The 25,785-nt window shown below is 44.4% G+C and overlaps 1 protein-coding gene across 1 annotated transcript in view; it reads left to right on the top strand.

Annotated features, from left to right (window-relative positions):
- The window catches only part of hdac7a (histone deacetylase 7a), a 72,201-nt gene that overhangs the window by 25,183 nt on the left and 21,233 nt on the right, over nt 1-25,785 (top strand). The window contains 3 exon segments of the mRNA XM_070444515.1: nt 23,629-23,810; nt 24,089-24,176; nt 25,623-25,743. Of these exon segments, the coding sequence (XP_070300616.1) occupies nt 23,629-23,810; nt 24,089-24,176; nt 25,623-25,743 (391 nt within the window).

Raw genomic sequence — 25,785 nt, 5'->3', positions numbered from 1 at the left:
GTGGAGAAATGGAAGGAGGGAGGGCACTGGTTGAGGGGACAGGGGCCTTCTCCTCCAGCATTCCCCACCCAGGAGCCAGGCCACAACTCAATACACAACACTCCCATAATGCTGACCTCTGACCTCTGAGTTAAGTGTCAGAACTTTTGTTTACCTTTTCCGCTCAGGGTGAAGAGAGGGTGAAAAGGGAAGAAGAGGCTTCAGGGAAGAACAGTACTCCAACAGTGGAACTGAACTTGTAACTACCATGTAACTGCCATGTTTTATTTGTAATGACAAATTCCACATAAAGTTTGACTTTAATGAAAGCATCTCGCATAGTGTTTCTCTTTGAAGTCATGGTTATATAGTAAATTAAATCTAATGTTATTTGTCACATGCACCGAATACAACCGGTGTAGACCTTATATGCTTACTTACAAGCCCTTAACCAACAATGCAGTTTAAGAAAAATAATTGTAAAGAAAGTATTTACTGAAAAAAATGAAATTACAAATAAAAAACAATAACGAATAATTAAAGGGCAACAATAAAATAGCAGTATCGAGGCTATATACAGGGGTTACCGGTACAGAGTCAATGTGCATGTAGATAGAGGTAAAGTGACAATGCATAGATAATAAACAGTGAGTACCAGCAGCGTAAAAATGGGGGTGGAGTGGGTGTTAATGCAAAAAGTCTGGGTTAGCTGTTCAGGAGTCTTGTGGCTTGGGGGTAGAAGCTGTTAAGAAGCCTTTTGGACCTAGACTTGGTGCTCTGGTACCGCTTGCCGTGCGGTAGCAGAGAGAACAGTCTATGACTAGGGTGAGTCTATGACTTGGCCCCGGTGATGTACTGGGCCGTACACACTACCCTCTGTAGTGCCTTGCGGTCAGAGGCCGAGCAGTTGCCATTACCAGACGGTGATGCAACCAGTCAGGATGCTCTTGATGGTGTAGATGTTGAACTTTTTTGAGGATCTGAGGAACCATGCCAAATCTTTTCAGTCTCCTGATGGGGAAATAGGCATTGTCGTGCCCTCTTCATGACTGTCTTGGTGTGTTTGGACCATGTTAGTTTGTTGGTGATGTGGACACCAAGGAACTTGATGCTCTCAACCTGCTCCACTGCAGCCCCGTCGATGTGAATGGGGGCGTGCTCGGTCCTCCTTTTCCTGTAGTCCATGATCATCTCCATTGTCTTGATCACGTTGAGCAAGAGGTTGTTATCCTGGCACCACACTGCCAGGTCTCTGACCTCCTCCCTATAGGCTGTCTCATCGTTGTCGGTGATCAGGCCTACCACTGTTGTGTTTTCGGGCAAACTTAATGATGGTGTTGGAGTCATGCTTGGCCACGCAGTCATGGGTGAAGAGGGAGTACAAGAGGGGACTGAGCACGCACCCCTGAGGGGCCCCAGTGTTGAGGATCAGCGTGGCAGATGTGTTGTTACCTACCCTTACCACCTGGGGGCTGCCCATCAGGAAGTCCAGGATCCAGTTGCAGAGGGAGATGTTCAGTCCCAGGATCCTTAGCTTAGTGATGAGCTTTGAAGGCACTATTGTGTTGAACGCTGAGCTGTAGTCAATGATTAGCATTCTCACGTAGGTGTTCCTTTTGTCCTGGTGGGAAAGGGCAGTGTTGAGTGCAATAGGGATAGCATCATCTGTGGATCTGTTGGGGTGGTATGCAAATTGGAGTGGGTCTAGCGTTTCTGGTATAATGGTGTTGATGTGAGCCATGACCAGCTTTTCAAAGCACTTCATGGCTACAGACGTGAGTGCTACGGGTTGGTAGTCATTTAGGCAGGATACCTTAGTGTTCTTGGGCACAGGGACTATGGTGGTCTGCTTGAAACATGTTGGTATTACAGACTCGTCAGTGACAGGTTGAAAATGTCAGTGAAGACACTTGCCAGTTGGTCAGCGTATGCTCGGAGTACACGTCCTGGTAATCAGTTTGGCCCTACGGCCTTGTGAATGTTGACCTGTTTAAAGGTCTTACTCACATCAGCTGCGGAGAGCGTGATCACACAGTCATCTGGAACAGCTGTTGCTCTCATGCCTGCTTCAGTGTTACTTGCCTCGAAGTAATTTAGCTCATCTGGTACGCTCGTGTCACTGGGCAGCTCGCGGCTGTGCTTCCGTTTGTAATCCGTAATAGTTTAAGCTTTTCCACATCTGACGAGCGTCAGAGCCAGTGTAATACGATTCAATCTTAGTCCTGTATTGCCCTTTTGATGGTTCGTCGGATGGCATAGCGGAATTTCTTATAAGCGTTCAGGTTAGAGTCTTGCTCCTTGAAAGCAGCAGCTCTACCCTTTGGTTCAGTGCGGATGTTACCTGTAATCCAAGGTTTCTGGTTGGGGTATGTACATACGGTCGCTGTGGGAACGACGTCATCAATGCACTTATTGATGAAGTCTGTGACTGAGGTGGTATACTACTTAATCCCATTGGAAGAATCCCGGAACATATTCCAGTCTGTGCCAGCAAAACAGTCCTATAGCTTAGCATCTGCTTCATCTGACCACTTCCGTATTGAGCGAGTCACTGGTACTTCCTGTTTTAGTTTTTACTTGTAAGCCGGAATCTTTAGGATAGAGTTATGGTCAGATTTGCCAAATGGAGTACGAGCTTTTTATGCGTCTCTGTGTGTGGAGTAAAGGTGGTCTCGAGTTTAATTTCCTCATGTAACATGCTGATAGAAATGAGGTAAAACGGATTTAAGTTTCCCTGCATTAAAGTCCCCGGGCACTAGGAGCGCCGACTCTCGTTTAGCATTTTCTTGTTTGCTTATGGCCTTATACAGCTCGTTGAGTGCAGTCTTTGTGCCAGCATCGGTTTGTGGTGGTAAATAGACAGCTACGATAAATATAGTGTGGTCTACAGCTTATCATGAGATACTCTACCTCAGGTGAGCAAAACCTTGAGACTTCCTTAATATTAGATTTTGTGCACCAGCTGTTATTGACATATATACACAGACCGCCACCCCTTGTCTAAACCGGAGGCAGCTGTTCTATCTTGCCGATGCACGGAAAACCCATCTAGCTGTATGTTATCCATGCCGTCCTTCAGCCACGACTTGGTGAAACATAAGATATTACAGTTAATGTCCCGTTGGTACTGATGTCTTGATCGGAGCTCATCCATTTTATTATCCAATGATTGCACGTTGGCTAATAGGACTGATGGTAGAGGTGGATTACCCACTCTCCGTCGGATCCTTACAAGGCACCCCGACCTACGTCCCCGATATCTCAGTTTCTTTTTGAATCACAGGGATTTGGGCCATGTCGGGTATCAGCAGTAAATCCTTGGCGTCCGACTCGTTAAAGAAAACATTTTATATCTAGTACAAGGTGAGTAATCGCCGTCTTGATACCCAGAAGGTCTTTTCGGTCATAAGAGACAGTGGTAGAAACATTATGTACAAAATTAGTTACAAATTACGCAAAAAAATTGGTTAGGAGCCCATAAAACGGCAGCCATCTCCTCTCCAATCTCAGATGTGTGGATGATGTGTCAGATGCTCCACCATGGTTCAGTGCCACAGGCTTGTGACACACCCACCCTGAGATGAGAGGCTGCTATGGAGGCCGTTACTGGGTGCATTCTCTAAACAACATGACCTAGAATGAAACGGCAGTAATTGATGCATGCAAGACAAGTGCAACCTTCCATGTCGTACCACGTCGGCTGCGGCACAGCACAGCGGCACTTGATGCGACTCGTCTGTCAGTAACGATGTTACGTTTTTTTTATTTTCTCGCTAAGAGATAGGATGCTGATACAGTGGTGGCATGGCTGAGACAGGTGTGTGTTGTTGTGTGGTTTGTTGATGTGGGTGTGTTGGGCCAGGCTGACAAGGGGACCGTGCTGATTCCTTTCCTTTGAAAGCTGCTGTGTTGTGTGTCTTATCTCACTGGGGCTTTGTGGGGAATGTGTTTGATTTCGGAGGTGAGTGGAGACACAAGGGGCAATAGGGTAGGTGAGCAGACCTGGAGGATGTAGGGTAAGACTAATATTGTCACTCTTGAGAGATAAAGATGTCATCTGTCACATCTTAGCTACAGCTCACCTGGCTACAGCTCACTTCCAGGGATCCATGTAATCTATTGTTCATCAGTTCCTGTGTGTTTGTGTGCATGTGTGTGTGTGTGTCTTAGTGCTGAGCGATTAATCGGAATTTCGGTTATTTAGTTTTTTTTTTTACTAATTCACCACTGTTCAATTATTTCAATTCAATTTAGTTTTTTTTCTTTTTTCTGTGAGCTAAATGGCAGTTTTTCTATAAATAAATAAGATCAACCCCAAACTGTGTGATGTAGTTTCCAACAGGCCAATATTCAACATAGTTTAGCGCAGAAAAGTGGTAATTAACTACAATGACCATAATCCATTCCGCGCCTACTTGTCTTGTCTGTTTCTTTTATACCTGATACATAAGAGACAGAAGGCGTGATTGAGGGATAGAAAGCAGTTGCTTCGAGGTATCTCTACCTAAATAAAATACATGATCTAAGTGATTGATAGTTGGTATTCAGAGGTTGTAAAAGTATGCCTCATTTACTTTGAAGAACTACTAAAATAGTGATTGTCAGACAGCAGCTCTAAAGAAATGAGATGACTTAGAATTAAAAAATACTATTTAAAAAATGTAGTATACACAATTGAAATATTGTATTAAAGTATTAAAGTAATGTGAATAAATGATGGTTCATTAATGGACATCACTACCATCATGGGACTTTTATGAATTGTTTTATTCTGTGTTACAGCATTCAACCCACATAACGCATACTGCATTTAATGTTCAAAACAATTATTGAACTGATCATTCAGCGGTGTGTATTTGTGATGTGGTTGGTCCACTAGGGTCATCTCGACACAGAGGGACAGAGATGACTGGAATGTTTATGTAGTGAATGTGATTGAGTCTGAATTTAGAATGGCCTAGTATAGCTTTGACGTGCCTGCCGTGCATGGAATGCCTTGTAAAAATGATTCTAAAAACACCTGTCAAGACAAACGCAATGATTTAAATCTTGTTTTTATGACTGCTCAGAATAAGTTCAGCTTTTTAAAGGCACTTTACACGTCTTCATAAGCTTTATTTTGGAATCCTGCGATTCAATTGGACTAAATTATACAGAGAGGTTAGCGTAGGTTGCAAGCACCACTAAGACAAACGCTATGGCAGGACACACACTATATGTTGCTACGGCAACAACGGCCCTTTCCCACGTTTCCCACAGATACAGCGGGCGCATTGCAAGGTGGTAGGTTACTTGAAGGAGAAACTGAGTTGAATAATTTGGTGCAATGTTTAGATTGAACACATCTAAGCAAAATATAAACTTTGTCATGTGGGTCGGCAGCTAGCCTAGCGGTTAAGAGCATTGGGCCAGTAACCGAAAGGTCACTGGTTCGAATTCCTGAGCAGACTAGGTGAAAAATCTGTCGATGTGCCCTTGAGCAAGGCACTTAACCCTAATTGCTCCTGTAAGTTGCTCTGGATAAGAGCGTCTGATAAAGACTCAAATGTAGAATGTCATGACAATATAGACTGATGGTGTTCTGGACAAGTATGCCCATACCATCTATTGGCTGATTTGCTGATCTGACGTGCAGGTCATCATTTTAAAGTGTTATGAAATGTGATAAGGAGCCTCCCGGGTGGCGCAGTGGTCTAGGGCGCCACCAGAGTCTCTGGGTTCGCGCCCAGGCTCTGTCGCAGCCGGCCGCGACCGGGAGGTCGACGCACAATTGGCATAGCGTCGTCCGGGTTAGGGAGGGTTTGGCCGGTAGGGATATCCTTGTCTCATCGCGCTCCAGCGACTCCTGTGGCGGGCCGGGCGCAGTGCGCGCTAACCAAGGGGGCCAGGTACACGGTGTTTCCTCCGACACATTGGTGCGGCTGGCTTCCGGGTTGGAGGCGCGCTGTGTTAAGAAGCAGTGCGGCTTGGTTGGGTTGTGCTTCGGAGGACGCATGGCTTTCGACCTTCGTCTCTCCCGAGCCCGTACGGGAGTTGTAGCGATGAGACAAGATAGTAGCGATTAGCGATTGGATACCACGAAAATTAAGGAGAAAATGGGATAAAACATTTATTAAAAATAAATAAAAAATAAGAAATGTGATAAGGGATAACGCTCTCTTCATTAACAAGGACCTTATAGGTATGACAAGTTCCTACACGATTTCCTCATTTCACAGATGGACCACTTAGAAGTAAAATCATGGTGACCATTTTTATTTTAACCACTGATAGAGCATAGACTTTCACCAAATTGACAGGAGTTTCATGATTTTCTTTGTGGGGGTGGATTACCCCTTTAAGGGAGTGACTGACCGGATAGCCTCACCAGCTGCTTCTGAAGCAGAGGGTCTGAATGGCCCTGACAGCTGTGGATTCCTTCAGACCCCCAACAAAAAAAGAGAGAGGGAGGTATCAGGGTGTACAGTATGTGAGTGACAGGTGTTATGATTGGAAATCCTGTCTTGCACAAGGTTGATTTAGCAACAGTTAAGAGAAGAACACCAATATCATGACGGTGCCAAGACACCACTGAATGCTGAGGAAGCACATGTTTTACAGTACGTTATTACTAATACAGTCAGGTTTATAGGAGTCAATGGCCTTGATGAAACAGAGTAGGTTTTAACTATCAATCCCTTACTAACTCTTCCATCTCTCTTCTCTCTGTTGCTGTTGGTTAATTCGTTTGTTGTCCTGGCGCCTATGTAGTGAGAGTTATCCATTAATTCACTCAGTTGAATGGGTAGCAGCTCCCCTTCAGCCATTTACTGGCTGGGCTACTGGCTGCATGCAGCTGGGGCTGGGGAGGCTGGAGAGGAGTCCTGCTGGCCCCTAGTCTTTCAGCTCAAATTCCATGTGAGGAAGAAAGTCTTTTTTTCACCCTCTACAGGAATAGCTTGGTCTTGACAATACTGAACTAGCAACACAATCATTTGACAGAGCCTGTCTGAATAGTTGTAGAGTTTTATCTCTACACTCATGGTTTATTTGTAGAAACATCTGGTGTACATTATGTTTACTACTGTTCATTTCAGAACAGCGTCACGTGGTTATTTAACAACAGTAGTAAAGTGCATATGTTCTATGTTTGCATCTGAAGTGTGTATTCGTGTTCATTTGGCCACTGAGCTTGGCTTTGGTTATAGCTTTACATAATACCATCTCACCAGAAGTTACTGGCTGGGAAGAAACCAAACCGAGGCTAAACTTTGCAAACAGGAAGTGTTTCTTTCTGTCTCATTGTTGTATTTTAATAGACTGCACTTCCTTTTGCCTGCTGTGGTTGCCATGGTTACATCAGCCCCCTGATCTCTGGTGGTGTTTATGGGATGGCCCAGGGCAAAGCAGAGCAAGGCCCTGTCTGTCTGTCTGAGAGCTGAGCTTGAATAACGGCAGTAAGAGTGAGAGAAGGAGGATGTGGTCTGCTCAAAGATGAGTAGATATGGGTGTAGCACCTCTGACTAATTATAGAGCACAGAAAGCAGAGGCAGAAGTGCTGCTGTGTGTTTTCATCTCTTGCTATTTTGAAACGTGGTTGGCTTGTTGTTTGGGACCTGGCCTTGTCTCTGTCCCCTGTATGGGGCGGAAACATGAGTTCTGATCACTTAGACGTCCATGCTTGAGCAGGAAACCAAACAATAGACTACTATCAAAAACGATGTCAGGGGAGCAGTTGGTGGGGAGGGCTGTGTGTTTGTGTGCGTGTGTCTAATAAAATTTAAAAAAGGCTGAGCACTTTTCTGGTGAAGATTAAAGCTCTTGCTCTGTTCTCCCTGCTCTCTGGGGCTGTCTGGCTCTCTGGAACTCATATTCACACTGCTCCGTCTTTGTAGAGAGCGAGAGAAAGGGAGAGAGGGGATAGAGAAACTGGATAAGTGCAGAGGGACGCAGACACTTGGTTGTGGCCCCTTTAAGAGGTGATTTGGAAACTCAGGTCAGGACAGAGGAAACTTTAGCCTGGACAGAATGTATAATACATAAACCTCTGCTCCACTGTCAAAGAAAGAGGTAGACACACACACACACACACAGTGAGTTGACATTGTTTCCCTTGTCTACAGGTACCTGTAATCTATTCTGTCTTAAACAGTGTATATATAACGATATGTGTTTGTCTTAGCTGAGAAGTTAGAGAGAAAGTCTCTGTTTTTATTCAGAAATTAAACTGGTCTGTGTTTTCCCTGGAGCTGTCAGCCACTGTTGACAGGTCCATTTCACTTCACTATGTTTGTTATCCTTGTTATACAAGCTGCCCTGTGGGCAGAACCTTTCGATGCTGATCTCTCTCTCTCTATGCTAGAGCTGCTGCAATCAGATAACACACACACACACACACAGAGGTAGGCCTCAGGTGATTTACATAACGATGAGGGCTGGAAGCACACCTTCCATTGGTTGTCTATAAATAGCTCTCTGGCAGCCCTGTCCTACCACACAATCAAATGAGCTGGCCTGATAGGATCACACTATACCAGTCACACTGACAGGATCACATCACACTATACCAGTCACATTGACAGGATCACACTATACCAGTTCACACGTGACAGGATCCACATTCACCATGTATACCAGTCAACACTGACAGGATCACATCACCACTATACCAGTAAGACTGACAGCGATCACACTATACCCAGTCCACGATCTGACAGGATCACACTATACCAGTCACACTGACAGGATCCACACTATTACCAGTAAGACTGGCAGGATCACACCTATACAGTCACATTGACAGGATCACACTATACCATCACATTGACAGGATCACACTATACCAGTCACTGACAGGATCACACTATACCCAGTCACACTGACAGGATCACACTATACCAGTCACACTGACAGATTCACACTCTATACCAGTTCACATTGACAGGATCACACTATATCAGTCACACTGACAGATCACACCTATACAGTCACACTGACAGGATCACACTATACCAGTCACACTGACAGGAATCACACTATACCAGTCACAATTGACAGGATCACACTATACCAGTAAGACTGACAGATCACATACACTATACCAGGTCACATTGACAGGTCACACTATACAGACTGACAGATCACACTATACCAGTCACACTGACAGGATCACCACTATACCAGTCACACTGACAGGATCACACTATACCAGTCACATTGACAGGATCACATCACAACTATACCAGTCACACTGACAGGATACACATCCACTATACCAGTCACCACGTACAGGATCACACTATACCAGTCACATTGACCGGATCACATCACACTATACCAATCACACTGACAGGATCACATCACACTAAGCCAGTCATACGACAGACTCACACATACCAAGTCACACTACAGTCACCACCTATCCCTCTAGCTTACCAGTCAGACTGACAGGATCACACTATACCAGTCACATTGACAGGATTAACCTATACCAGTCACGACTATAACCCAGTCACATCTGACAGGATCACCACTATACCAGTCACACTGACAGGAATCAGCACTATACCAGTCACAGCTGACAGGATCACACTATACCAGTCACACTGACAGATCACACTATAGCAGTCACCTAACCAGTCACTGACAGGATCACACGTATACCTATCCACACTGACAGGATCACACATATACAGTAAGACTGGACAGGATCACATCACCACTATACCAGTCACTATTGACAGGATCACACTATACCAGTAAGACTGACAGGATCACATCACACTATTACCAGTCACATTGACAGGATCACACTATACCAGTAAGACTGACAGGATCACCATATACCAGTCACCACTGACAGATCACACTTATACCAGTCACACGGACAGGATCACACTTATACCAGTCACCACTGACAGGATCACACTATACCAGTCACATTACAGGATCACACTAACCAGTCACATTGACCAGGATCCACATTATACCAGTAAGCTACAGGATCACACTATAATCACCATTGACAAGGATCACCACTATACCAGTAAAGACTGACAGATCACACATACCAGTCACACTGACAGGATCACCCCAACTATACCCAGCTCACATGACAGATCACACGATACCAGTAAGACTTACAGGATCACACATATACCAGTCACATTGACAGGATCACATCCACCACTATACCAGTCACACTGACAGATCACATCACACTATATCAGTAACTGACAGGATCCACACACCATCACATTGACAGATCACACTATACCAGTAAGACTGACAGATCACGATCCACACACTATACCCCAGTCACACTGACAGGATCACACTATATCCAGTAAGACTGACAGGATCACAACTCTTACCCAGTCCACACTGGACCAGGATCACACTATACCAGTCACACTGACAGGATCACACTATACCAGTCACACTGACAGGATCACACACGTATACCGGTCAAGACTGACAGGATCACCACTATACAATCACACTATACCAGTAAACTGACAGGATCACACTATACCAGTCACACTGACAGGATCCACTATACCAGTAAGACTGATCAGGATCACACTATACCAGTCACACTGACAGGATCACCGATACCAGTACACTACAGGATCCACTATACATAAGACTGACAGGCACACATACCGTCAACTACAGGATCACACTATACAGTGATGACAGGATCACACTATAAGTCAACCCAGTCACTACATAACTGACAGGATCACACTATACCAGTCACACTGACAGGATCACATGCACTCAGTCACACGCCAGCCTGAGAGAAGCCATTCACAGGACCCAACAATGTCTGTATTTCCACACGGGTTATTTTGGGCGTGTTTATATCTTCTTCCTCTGGAAAGTTTAAGCAATTGTATTTCAGAAGTCATACTAATCTCTGGTGCTTTATCAAGCTGGATCTTTTCTGATGCCCTGTTATGTGTGCTTTGTTAAGTTATGTTCTTAAACGTTTATTAGTGAGGGAGTCGATGGACATAGTGGGCCATGAACATTCCTGCTGTAATTCCTGACATACTTACCTGCAGAGAAAATACACATACTGCCGCGCTCTGTCAACCACTCTTTTATCTGACCCGACTTTCTGTCTATCATACTGCTACAGCTCAGAGAGAGGGGAGGATGGAGAAGAGAGGACGGGGAGAGAGGATGAGAGAATAGGAGAAGAGGGAGAGGAGAGGACAGGATAAGATAAGATAAGATAACTGAGGAGAAAGGAGTGGACAAGGGAGGAGAGGATAATGAATAAGAGGAAGGGGACAGGATGGACAGGAAGGAGAAGATAAGAGAATAGAGAGGAGAGGAGTGGACTGGGAGGAAAGAGCAGGGGGAAGGGGAAAAGGTCCTGTTGAAAGGTTCAAACCAATAAAGCCCTTCTATCCTCTAGCAGTGGACTGGACACTAGTTTAGACTCCCCAGTAGGTACCAGGCCAACCATCACAGCATACCTCACTAGTGACTACCTACCCTGACTGACCCACAGCCAGACCTCACTAGTGAGCTACCCTACCCTGACATGGCCCACCAGCCAGACCTCACTAGTGACTACCTACCCTGACTGACCCACAGCCCAGACCTCACTAGTGACTACCTACCCTGACTGGGCCCACAGCCAGACCTCTTTTCAGACTACCTACCCTGACTGCCCCCACAGCCAGACAGGCCTCACTTAGTGACTACCTACCCTGACTGACCCACAGCCAGACAGCCTCACTAGTGAACCTACCCTGACTGACCCACAGCCAGACAGGCCTCAGCTAGACTACCTACCCTGACTGGACCCACAGCCAGACAGCTGCTCTCCTAGTGACTACCTACCCTGACTGGCCCACAGCCAGACAGCCTCACTAGTGACTACCTACCCTGACTGACCCACAGCCAGACAGCCCTCCACTAGTGACTACCTACCCTGACTGACCCACAGCCAGACCTCACTAGTGACTACCTACCCTGACTGGCCCACAGCCAGACCTCACTAGTGACTACCTACCCTGACTGATCCACAGCCAGACAGGCCTCACTAGTGACTACCTACCCTGACTGGCCCACAGCCAGACCTCACTAGTGACTACCTACCCTGACTGACCCACAGCCAGATGCATAGGCTTCTGTTGTCAACAACTGCATTACAATGATCAAGAATGTCGCTATATTGTATGCATTCAGTCCTAGGGCTGTATCAGTAATTGAATAACCGTGTAACTGACAGTTATAAATGAAGACCACCATGAAAGTAAAACAGTCACAACTGTTTTTGGCCTACTTTTGTAAAAAAATCGATTCAAAAACATACTTTATTTTCATGTAGATACACTTTACCTAATAGCGGGAGTGTTTACAAATGTTTTGCTAACTTAGTCTTAGTCTGTTAAACTGTCTACATCTCCTCCTCTTTCCAACTGTCGTTAGATGGTCGAGCAGCTAATCCACTAGATACATGGGGGTGGAGAAACAGTCTGTAGGCCATGGCACTTCAGTAAAGAAATGATGTGTGGACTTTGTTTTGTACAATGCACGTTTTCAAGGTTGTTCTGGCTCTGAGGCCTATAATGCGCTAATGTTGTGTCAAATGGACAATGCACCAATCCTCTCCAACCTGGCATGGTATAATTTGATATAGATCTTTTTTAATTTAGTCTAATCAACGCTGATAAATAGGCTATGGACGTGTGTATTTGTTTCTATTTGAATGATTGTCATACTATAGCACAGCTGTCTCTCCCCTTCATACTTTCCCTGTCAATTCCTGTTTTATAGCCTACTTTCGGAAAGCTTAATGGAGGCCTAGTTTAAAAAAAAAAAACACTTCAATTTGTATACCGCCCCAATAGATCCACAGACGATGCAGTCACCATCCCACTGCACAATCCCATCTGGACAAGAGGAATACCTATGGAAGAATGATTCCAGAGTGTTCTAAAGTAGCATGTCTGGACTCCAGCTCTTTAACACGAATCAAATGCTCTGTCATGATTTCATCTTGTAAAAGGCCTATTTTTTGTAGCTTAGGCTACATTATTTCTATGACGACACAGGGCGAGACCCAGATGCAGACACAGGAGGCAGATGGTTTGAGTCTCTGATATTTATTCAAATACAAGGGACAGGCAATAGGCAGGTCGAGGACAGGCATAAGTTCATAAACCAGGTCAGAGTCCGATGGTACAGGGGGGCCGGCAGAACCAGGAGGGCTAGAAAACAGAGACTAGGGAAAACAGGAGCACAGAAAAACATGCTGGTAGGCTTGACAAGATGGTATGAACTGTACATGACTGACCCAGCAGACTCGGACTGGCTCTGCAACGCTGTCTCCCTGCAGGGAGCCACCATTGAAAAACACGATAAGCTACTTCAGAACCTTATGGAAGGTCTCCATATGCTGTTTGGATGCCATGACCAGGGTTTCAAGACGTTACTAGAGCAATTCCATGGACTATCTATCAGGCAGCACGCCTCAGTAATTCCCCTGCCAGTGAAGCCTACCCGGCTTCCCGAGAACCCCGCTTACCTCCTCCTGAGCGCTATGTTGGGGACCCTGGAACCTGCTGGTCGTTTCTTTCCCAGTGCTCCCTCATCTTTGAGCTGCAGTCCTCTTTGTTCCCTTCGGACCATTCGAGAATAGAGTATTTTATAACGCTAATGTCTGGTAAGGCGCTCTCCTGGGCAACAGCGGTTTGGGAGCAACTATCCGCCATTTACGTTCGTTTGTAGGATTTCATGGTGGAGGTGAGGAAGGTATTCGATTCTCCGGTGTCTGGGAGAGAGGTAGCCCAAAAGCTACTTCGATTACGCCAAGAACCCCGTAGTGTGGCAGACTACGCAGTAGACTTTCGCACGTTAGCCGCCAAAAGTGCCTGGAAACCGGAGTCTCTGTTCCTTACCTTTCTTCATGGACTATCCAAGGAGATTAAAGACGAGCTCGCAGCTCAGGAGTTACCCCTGGACCTCAACTCCCTCGTAGCCTTAACCATAAGGATCGATGGACGTCTATGAGAGTGCAGGAGGGAGAGGTCTGTTTTCGGCCCCACTCGTTCGTCCACGGCTGCTTGCTCGCCCCCCAAGAACGGCGGAAGACCCCGACGCCTGCATTTCCGAGAGGATCCGAAGGCAACAGTCCCCTCGGGAATCATCGGGAACGAGCGACTCATTTTCTACTGTGCCTATGCAATGGGGCAGAGCTAGGTTGTCACCTCAGGGACGACTACAGAGGCTTAACTCCAACAGTTGCCTGTTGTGGTACTACAGGCCATTACAAATCCGCCTGTCCAGTAAAAGACCAGACTCATCAGCTAGGTAAGAGTACTATGGTGTGCCAGTTAGTACTATAACAACACAGGGCGAGACCCAGATGCAGACACAGGAGGCAGATGGTCAAGTCTCTGATATTTATTAAAATACAAGGGGCAGGTCGAGGACAGGCAGAAGTTCATTAACCAGGTCAGAGTCCCGAAAGGTACAGGGGGGCAGGCAGCAGAGGTGTGGACTCAAGTTGAGTCACATGACTTGCAGCTTGACTTTAACACCAATGACTCGTGACTTAACTTGGACCTTTTGACTCAAACTGACTTGATACCCAAGCCAATATTAAAAATGATGATATAAAAAAAATAAAAAAAAGTGTGCAGTGCATCAACTCTTCATTTAACGGATTAAAGTTTGAATCGGACAGCAGCCAATCAAATTGTGCCAGCGGAGAAAAAGTTGCACATGGCAATGCAGAGCAATGTTGGTGGGTGAATTCAGATTGAGCCATTGGAAAGATGATACCCAAAAGTATTATTTTCGGATATAAAGACTACGCTGTAGTCAACAAAAAACAGATTGCAACTTGCAAAACATGCAGGAAGAAAATGACAGACGGAGGAGCAACAACTTCCAACTTTGTTCGACATTTGAAGCTGCACAAAGAACGGTAAGTCGTGGCTAATATAGCCGACAGCTATATATATAACTTTGCTTGTGTAGCATGTAGGCTAACATAATGTTAAATCAATGAGCCTCCACACAGTCAGTCACTGAGGGAACGTGATCATTGCACCCAAGATTGAGCTACAACTGGCTAGGCAGTTGAACCAGGCGGGCTAGAAAACAGATGAGCACAAAGACAGGTGAAACAGATCAGGGTGTGACAATTTCTCTCATTACGGAGTCCTCTCTACACTGCCATCGAATAACCGCAGCAGCAGGGTTTGTGATGTTAGAAGTGGGAGGGTTTTTGGTTCGGTGCGTCAAAATAGGATAAGTACTTTTTTTTATATGCAGAACAATATCTTTATTGTGACATACAAAAATGCAACAGATCCTCTTCAATCTGCCATTTCTTACTGTCTATATTATATATTAATATAAATTATAAGTAATAACCTAAATAGTAATAATGAAATGCCATGATAATAAAAAAGTGTAATGGCTTGTTTAAAAAAATTTACATATATATTCGGAAGTAAATTCATATCAAAGTCTACAAACAGAATTGTTACCTCCCCTTTTTACATAGGGCCTTAAAGGCCTAAGACAACAGTAACATTTCAACAAAATGGACACATCAAAAACAATACAGAAAGGAAAAACCAGTAACAAGGTGTAATGCAATAGTGATCTTTTGGGTCTTATTGCCTATGTGTGACGTTGTGTCAGTGACAATCCTCTCTAATTTCTTAATCTGTAGACTAGACTAATACTTAGAGGTAATAACTTGAATACTAATATTTAGATGCTACTGATAATAATGGTAGAAGTAAAGTTGCAGAGATAAAAGCCACTTGTTTCTTTCTGAATAGTTATGTCGGTGAACGTGTACATTGGCCTGGCCAAGTACCGTATCCTCAAATTCCAAGACCGTCACAGCCCTATTCAGTCCTTAAGTTTACAGGGCTATGCTACCTGTTGTAGCTGATGTGATGTGGTGTCCATCCTAAAAGTTGTGTTTGGCTGGAACAGTTCCGTTATGTTTCCACATGTTGAAAATAAAGGGCAGCTCCGAGACGTACACAGCACAGCTAACCCTGCAGGAAATCCTGTGCTGCAGACAGGAATGGCATGCCAGGGTTGACCTCGTGCACTAAACACACACACACACACACACACACACACACACACACACACACACACACACACANACACACACACACACACACACACACACACACACACACACACACACACACACACAGCAACAAGTGGGCCTGCAGGAAGAGGGAAGGAGGTGTTGAATTATACTGCGAGATGGTGAAAGACTCCTCCTCAGGAGTACAACACACACGTAGAGGGTGGGATCATAATAACACGGTGACTTTCTCAGGGGTGTCAGGTTGTCATAACAATCCCCTGCTTCGACCTCTCTCCCTTTTCTTATCCTCTCCTCTCCCCTCTCCTCTCCTCATCTCCTCTCTCCCTGAGTGGAGATTATAAGAGTACATGGCCATTAAGGCCAGACTGTTCTTCAAGATATTCAAACCTTCATATATGACCAGCAGAGTCAAATAATAATCACAGCGTGCACTGAACTGAAGTGAACCCTTCCACTGTTGAACTTGACTTGTGTTTTCAGCTTGGGCAAGTATAGTGCTTTGTAGTGTGTCGTAGTGGAGTACATTTTGTATTAAAAAGGAACATTTTGGAAAGAGACAGTCAGATAATTGATACATTAGCATACACTGGAATGTAGACCAGAGGATACAGTGGTGATAGAGTGTGGTAGACAATGGTTGTATCCCTGGCTGTCACCACTGACACAGTTCTGTAGACTGGCTTCAATACTTTAGTGTGTGCAGAGTGACAAGACTTATCTACAAACCCTAAGGAACTGAGCACACTCACACTGAGACACTTGGGGGGGGGGGGGGGGGGGCTTTTGCATTAAATGGGCAATCTGCAGTTGCTACATCCATTTTTGGACTTATTCATATGTACCCATTGATTCTTGAAGGATGTAACTTATTCATGATATGTACCCATTGATTCTTGAAGGATATAACTTATTCATGATATGTACCCATTGATTATTGAAGGATATAGCTTATTCATGATATGTACCCATTGATTATTGAAGGATATAGCTTATTCATGATATGTACCCATTGATTCTTGAAGGATATAGCTTATTCATGATATGTACCCATTGATTCTTGAAGGATGTAACTTATTAATAAGTGTGGTGCTGTAAATGGCAAACCGTCTTACCACACCCTTCCAGAACCCCAGCTGGGCTCTATTAGCCTCCTAACTGGGAAGGTTCTGGAGGGGCGTGGTAAGACGGTTTGCCCTTTACAGCACCACAATGCCTCATGAGTTAGTTCAACTGTCATACTCCATCAGAACCCAAAATATAAGCTTGTTTTACTCCAATATTTGTAAACAAAGTCAATGTAAACAAACACTGTATAGCCTCAACATATTTTTTAATTCATGGATGGTCAGTTCTTTTGTTGTTGCTTTTTACAGTAGCAGTGGTTCACTTTGTTATCGTTTCAACTGCGAATATCTTCAGCAAGGTTACTTTTTAAAAACTGCATACACATTATGCTCAGATATATTCAAGCCTTTTTTCCTTGGAGGATGTTGTTTGTGCTACATATCCTCTCGGCCGATGGATCAGGACCTCTAATGAGGACAAACAAAAGTCACCATTGAAATTAGCAGCAAAGCCTGAAAGAAATGTTCCTCCCACCCCAAAATAGATGTGGAATCCATGCCAATTAGAGACTCCATTCCGCAGTAGTGATCACAAGAGGAGGGGAGGGAAGGAGGGAGAGTGGGAAGGGGGGGGGGGGGGTGTAAGGGAGAAGGATGGAGGGGGAGGTGTCTGACCAAAGTGGAGCAGATTGTCACTTGGTCAACACTTCCTGTTTTGTTGGCCTTTTTATTTTGAGACGGCTAATTTGGGGCCAGCCAGTCGCTGAGTCTATGTGTGGAGCTGGGCCTGAGATTTACACTGACACTTTGGCTCTATGTGTGGAGCTGGGCCTGAGATTTACACTGACACTTTGGCTCTATGTGTGGAGCTGGGCCTGAGATTTACATTGACACTTTGGCTCCCATTGTTCCCGTTTCTCTTTTCTCCTAGCAGACCTGACCACAGAGGACATCACTCAGCTTCAGCTCAGTGTGTCTCAGTCTGCGTGCCTCCATCACCACAGACTTGCCACAACTATCTTTTTACCAGACTTTACTTGTTTTGTAACCCCAAAATAAGGACACAAATCAGCAGTTCACATCTGTGTTAGTTTTTTTCTTCCTGGATGTGTGTACTTCAGGTTTGTACTACAGTTATGATAGTGTACAAATCATTTATTCATGCAGAATGAACATGTCAACTCATGAGTGGTGATAGAGGTCAAGTGGGTCAAGTTACAGAAAGACTCTTGGTTTTATACTTTCTCAATCAGTCATTCTGTGAATCTGCCTAATAATCTTGAGGGACCAGAGGGATAGAGGTTCCTGTACACACTGGTCATACTGGTAGAACCGATCTAGGGCGAAGAACGATAGAGTTCTGGGAAGGAGATGAGGAGGAGAGACTGATTGTCTGTTCAGTGTCCAGTGGGACTCATCCTAGCCCTGAACCAGGCTTCAACAGACACATCTGATCTTCATCATCACATCACACCATGACTTGTTGGCTCTGAGGAACAGTTTGTCCATCCGCCAGTTTCCCATTTCAGACACTCATTGTCAAGACGCACAGTTGACCTGTGAGTAGGGCTGACTGTATTACCGCCACACCGCCAGTCATGTATCACTAACATTGAATGGCTGCTGCCAACATACTGACTCAAATCTCTAGCCACTTTAATCATTAAAAATTGGATGTAATAAATGTATCACTAGCAACTTTAAACAATGCCACTTTATATAATGTTTACATACCCTACATTACTCATCTCATATGTATATACTGTACTCTATACTATCTACTGCATCTTGCCTATGCCGTTCGGCCATCGCTCATCCATATATTTTTATGTACATATTCTTATTCATTCCTTTACACTTGTGTGTATAAGGTAGTTGTGAAATTGTTAGATTACTTGTTAGATATTACTGCATGGTCGGAACTAGAAGCACAAGCATTTTGCTACACTCGCATTAACATCTGCTAATCATGTGTACAGTGGGGAGAACAAGTATTTGATACACTGCCGATTTTGCAGGTTTTCCTTCTTACAAAGCATGTAGAGGTCTGTACTTTTTATCATAGGTACACTTCAACTGTGAGAGACGGAATCTAAAACAAAAATCCAGGAAATCACATTGTATGATTTTTAAGTAATTAATTTGCATTTCATTGCATGACATAAGTATTTGATCACCTACCAACCAGTAAGAATTCCGGGTCTCACAGACCTGTTAGTTTATCTTTAAGAAGCCCTCCTGTTCTCCACTCATTACCTGTATTAACTGCACCTGTTTGAACTCGTTACCTGTATAAAAGACACCTGTCCACACACTCAATCAAACAGACTCCAACCTCTCCACAATGGCCAAGACCAGAGAGCTGTGTAAGGACATCAGGGATCAAATTGTAGACCTGCACAAGGCTGGGATGGGCAACAGGACAATAGGCAAGCAGCTTGGTGAGAAGGCAACAACTGTTGGCGCAATTATTATAAAATGGAAGAAGTTCAAGATGACGGTCAATCATCCTCGGTCTGGGGCTCCATGCAAGATCTCACCTCGTGGGGCATCAATGATCATAAGGAAGGTGAGGGATCAGCCCAGAACTACACGGCAGGACCTGGTCAATGACCTGAAGAGAGCTGGGACCACAGTCTCAAAGAAAACCATTAGTAACACACTACGCCGTCATGGATTAAAATCCTGCAGCGCACGCAAGGTCCCCCTGCTCAAGCCAGCGCATGTCCAGGCCCGTCTGAAGTTTGCCAATGACCATCTGGARGATCCAGAGGAGGAATGGGAGAAGGTCATGTGGTCTGATGAGACAAAAATAGAGCTTTTTGGTCTAAACTCCACTCGCCGTGTTTGGAGGAAGAAGAAGGATGAGTACAACCCCAAGAACACCATCCCAACCGTGAAGCATGGAGTTGGAAACATCATTCTTTGGGGATGCTTTTTTCAAAGGGGACAGGACGACTGCACCGTATTGAGGGGAGGATGGATGGGGCCATGTATCACGAGATCTTGGCCAACAAGCTCCTTCCCTCAGTAAGAGCATTGAAGAAGGGTCGTGGCTGGGTCTTCCAGCATGACAACGACCCGAAACACACAGCCAGGGCAACTATGGAGTGGCTCCGTAAGAAGCATTTCAAGGTCCTGGAGTGGCCTAGCCAGTCTCCAGACCTGAACCCAATAGAAAATCTTTGGAGGGAGCTGAAAGTCCGTATTGCCCAGCGACAGCCCCGAAACCTGAAGGATCTGGAGAAGGTCTGTATGGAGGAGTGGGCCATAATCCCTGCTGCAGTGTGTGCAAACCTGGTCAAGAACTACAGGAAACGTATGATCTCTGTAATTGCAAACAAAGGTTTCTGTACCAAATATTAAGTTCTGCTTTTCTGATGTATCAAATACTTATGTCATGCAATAAAATGCAAATTAATTACTTAAAAATCATACAATGTGATTTTCTGGATTTTTGTTTAGATTCCGTCTCTCACAGTTGAAGTGTACCTATGATAAAAATTACAGACCTCTACATGCTTTGTAAGTAGGAAAACCTGCAAAATCGGCAGTGTATCAAATACTTGTTCTCCCCACTGTATGTGACAAATAAAATGTGAAAAATAGAAAACCCTTTTGCAAATATGTTAGCACAGCTGAAAACTCTCTTCACTGTTGACGTTGAGACTGGTGTTTTGCAGGTACTATTTAATGAAGCTGCCAGTTGAGGACTTGTGATGCATCTGTTTCTCATACTAGACACTCTAATGTACTTGTACACTTGCTCAGTTGTGCACAGTTTTCAGCTGTGCTAACATAATTGCAAAAGGGTTTTCTAATGATCAATTAGCCTTTTAAAATTATAAACTTGTATTAGTTTTTAACACAACGTGCCATTGGAACACAGGAGTGATGGTTGCTGATTATGGGCCTCTGTACGCCTATGTAGATATTCCATAAATCTGCCGTTTCCAGCTACAATAGTCATCTACAACATTAACAATGTCTTCACTGTATTTCTGATCAATTTAATGTTATTTTAATGGACAGAACATTTGTTTTTCTTTCAAAAACAAGGACATTTCTAAGTGACCCCAAGCTTTTGAACGGTAGTGTATCTCTTGATTTCCAAGGCATTTGGAAATCAAGGTTTGTATCATTCACAACTAAAGTTTCTAGCATATTGGACCTCTTTCAAATGATCACTTTTATGCTTGACATAGACAATTCATATGCACACTTGCTCCGGAATGGGAAAAATTGCCTTTCTATTTTATTTAGTTAAGTTCAATTATATTTTTCTTACTATAAAATCATATAATATAACATAGAGGCAAGGGACTTATAAGTATATATTTTCTGCTTAATGAACAAGCCTACAGCCTATGGCATGGAGCATTGCCAGATAACATACAGTAGACCAACTCATATTCTATTCTTCTGAAATACATTTTATTCATATTATAATGTTTGTTTAGACCTGGCTAAACTAAATAATGGATTTATTGTGATGGTGTGTATTAAATTGATTTATTATACTTTTTTAAGTGTATATGTTCCAAAGGCACACATCAGTGGCTTGTATGCAGTTTGTATGTTTGGAGGCCTGGAGATGCTAAACGTGTTTATGTTAATTAACGGTCAATTACCGTGAGACAGGCAGTCTTTTGCATGACAATAACCAGATGACAAAATGTCATGACTGCCACAGCCGTACCTGTGGGAGGGTCAGCCAAACAGGGTCTCTTTCTCACAGCACACACAGGCACACACACACACCCCCACTTTCCCGGTAGGATCCATTACTGTGGAAACTGAAGGCGAGTCTTAAGTGTCTTTCTTGTGAGAAACAAAATAGTTGTGTAGGTAAATGTGGTCCCTCTCTTTGTGTGTTCTAAATATAGTTGGTAGTGGGAGAGAGATGGAAACAGGAAAGACACTGGTGTTTTCTGCTGATGAGTGGCCCCCTCTGTTTCCTTGTATGAGTCGCTGCTGTTACGTTCCTGGAATAATCCACGTGTTCTTCCGACTCCCGAATCTCACACTGTTCGCTATATAGTACACTACTTTTGACTAGGACCCATAGGGCTGTGGTCAAAAGTAGTGCACTATATAGGGAATAGGGTGCCATTTGAACGCATCCACAGAGCCTGTTGACTCCTTGTCAAGATGGATTTAAATCATTCCAAACATTGATGGCGTTCATGCAGCCCCTGCCAAGACTTTCTCCTTCCTCCACTCCAGCCTCCTAATATGGAGGCCCTAAACCCAGGGCTGTGTCAGAACATGTTAGGGCACAGGTGTTACAGCTGCATTTACACACAAACAACAACTGGACTTTGACAGACACACCACATTCTTACACAGAAACACACTACAGCGTGCGCACTCACGCAAAGACACACCTCATCAGGTGTTGTGAAAAGCAAATGTTTCATTCTATTGATAAACACATCGTTTTATTGTTGGTTCATTAGCAGTGGGGAGTGATTGATGTAGTCTAACAGTAATAGTCTAGTGAACAATGAACTGTTTGTTTAATGATACAGTATACGTTGATGCTGTGCACTGTGAGAGCCTGTAAACAGCCCTTTGATTTCCATGGACGTCCGAACTAAAGCATGAGTTACATCATCCGTTTTCCCCGTTCAGGGGTTGAGAGTACACAGCTGGCTATAGCAGTGTGTATGAAGGAGGCTTTTCTCCTCAAACACAGTGCGCACCACGCTAAACACTAACGCTGAGAATTGCCAGGGACCTCACGAAATGATATTATCACAATGCTTAGGTGGCGATTACAATATATATTGCGATTCTCACAATTCAACAGCGGTATTAATGGAATCTACGGTCTCTCACCCTCAGTCACGACACACAACCTCTTTAACCCAGCTGTGAGGTGAAGTTCTCCTGCCTGCAGATCTTTACCCAAGACAGAAACACTCAGTGTTTATACAGTATTTTACCCTTTCACTTTTTTTTTTACTGGTGCTGCTCATAATTTGGATACAGGCTTTCAAGTCAACTTTCATGAGTGATATGTACATAATTTGACTCAGACACTTGAGACCTGGCATGTAGTTATTAACTCTCTACCCAAGACTTGCTGGGAAATGTCATGTCAAGTCTTTTTATTTATTTTTTGGTCTGTATGCGGGTGCAAGTGCGTGTGCACGTGTCAATACTGTGTAGGAAGACCTGCATCTCTTTCCCAAACCCTTCCTGGATCCTGTTGAACGTGGTGAGGCATCTTTCCCACTGACTCCCCCATGCAATGCAAATGTCCCGGAGCAGCATGCAAAGCCATAAACATCTGCCATTTATGTCACTGAAGAATGTAGAGTTAGGAGAGGAGTGCAGCCCAGTGGAGGAACATCGAGCCCTGGGAGTTAAGTGTTACTGCTGTACTGTATGAAAACACTTGATCTGAAGTCCAGAGGTTGGTAGTAAGGAATGGATTTTCTGAGAAACTCAACACCCCTCCCTCCCTCCCTCCCTCCCTCCCACTATCAGAGTCCTCGGTGTCGGCACCCCTGGGGTCAGTCCCCATGGACCTGCGTGTGACGGAGCGTGTGATGCGGCCGGGTTCGGACACAGCCCTGCTGACGCCCCTGCACCCCCCGCTGCTCCTCAGCCCCTTCTCCCCCCAGCCCTGCACCCCTTTCTCGCAGCAGCAGCTGCACCAGCACATACGGGTACGTTCTGTATGGCTATGCCCACTCCCAGCACACAGTCACCAAACACTCACACACTGAAGCCCCTGGAATCCATGCATTTCAGTACATGTACTGTATTTAATGTTTAATGCCTGTAATGTTTACATTTGTGCAAATCATATTAGTAATGACTTTCATGCTCCATTCAAGCTCATTAGTCCAACTCTTTCTGTCACCCATATGTCACACATTCCCAGTTGAGGGGCACTTTTTCCTGTTTCCACACATGCTTTACTGAGTGTCTCATCTTATTTCAGTTCAACATGGAACAACGGAGACGTGAGCAGGAGCAGGAGAAACAGCAAGAGCTGCAGCAGCTGTGGCACAAGGACAAGAGCCAACAGAGTGAGTTTTACTGTGTGTGTGTGTTTAGTTGTACTATCCTTGTGGGGACCAGAAGTCCTCACAAAGACTGTAAAACAAGGGACAATTCAGACAAGTGTGGACATTTCGCTGGTCCCCAGAAGGATAAAGGCTATTTTAGGCTCATTTACAATTAGGGTTAGGGTTAGTGGTTAAGGGTAGGTTAGGTGTAGGAAAATTTGGATTTTGAATGGGAATCAATTGTTTGATCCCCACAAGGATACAATAACATACATGTGTGTGTGTGCTTGTACACTGTAGTATTGTTGCCCTGATTTGAACATGTTCTGCACAATCTGGTGTAAAGAGAAATAGATCCATCAATGTTACTTCCACAAGATAAACATCCTGCACACACATAAACATAAACACAGATCAACACACACACACACACACTCTGCAAATGTACATTTTCACCCCAACTAACCAAAGAATGCCTTGTGCAGAAAAAACATGTAGACCCACACATTTGAGAGGCATTTCCCTCTGCCTTTTCCCAGCAAATTGAATCATCAATTGCACCTATACAAAAATAATACCAAATCTCTTACAACAAGCAGAGGAAAACAGTAATGTTGTGCTCTGTCTTTGTGTGGCCATAAATACATCTGTGTGGTCTCTGAGCATTCCTCCAGTCAGACAGTATCTGGTAGGGCCCTGAAGAGGAGGGGAGAGGATGAGCTGAGTAATATTGTTTTGACCTCTGCCCTGTGGGTCCCAAACCTGGTTCTCTGTGAGTGGCTGTCAATGGACCATTGTGGCTCTGAGCTGCTTATCTCTGTGTTTTGTGGGCTGGAGCTGAGGCATGCTAGACATCACGTGTTACCTCGTCCTCACACAGAGCCCACTGTTCCCGTTGCGTTACACACACACACACACACACACACACTGGGAAGGTCAGGTCCATCTGTGGATAGAGGGAGAGACTAATAGAGGGCCATTCCCATTGTTTATTTTATTTATTTATTTCACCTTTATTTAACCAGGTAGGCTAGTTGAGAACTAGTTCTCATTTACAACTGCGACCTGGCCAAGATAAAGCAAAGCAGTTCGACACATATAACAACACAGAGTTACACATGGAATAAACAAACATACAGTCAATAATACAGTAGAAAAAGTCTATAAACAGTGTGTGCAAATGAGTTAGGATAAGGGAGTTAAGATAAGGGAGTTAAGGCAATAAACAGACCATGGTGGCGAAGTAATTACAATATAGCAATTAAACACTGGAATGGTAGATGTGCAGAAGATGAATGTGCAAGTAGAGATACTGAGGTGCAAAGGAGCAAGATAAATAAATAAATACAGTATGGGGATGAGGTAGTTGTGACAGGAGGAGTGTCATACTGTATATAGTCTATCTTCAGTTACCAGACCCTGCAGAGAGATTGGTCTGATGGTCTCTATATCTGTGTTGATTGACAGGTGCCGTGGCCAGTTCCCTGGTGAAGCAGAAGCTCCAGGAGGTGATTCTGAAGAAGCAGAAACAACAAGCCCTGGGAAGAACCAGCTCCAACCCTCTCAGTGGTCCCCCTGTGGGCTACAGGTGAGAACTCTTTACACCTTCAGTAGCATGTGGGCTACAGGT

Source organism: Salvelinus sp. IW2-2015, linkage group LG7 (assembly GCF_002910315.2).
Source record: "Salvelinus sp. IW2-2015 linkage group LG7, ASM291031v2, whole genome shotgun sequence".
Taxonomy (NCBI): domain Eukaryota; kingdom Metazoa; phylum Chordata; class Actinopteri; order Salmoniformes; family Salmonidae; genus Salvelinus; species Salvelinus sp. IW2-2015.
Note: the sequence above shows the minus strand (reverse complement) of the source record. Positions and strands in the feature narration are given on the sequence as shown.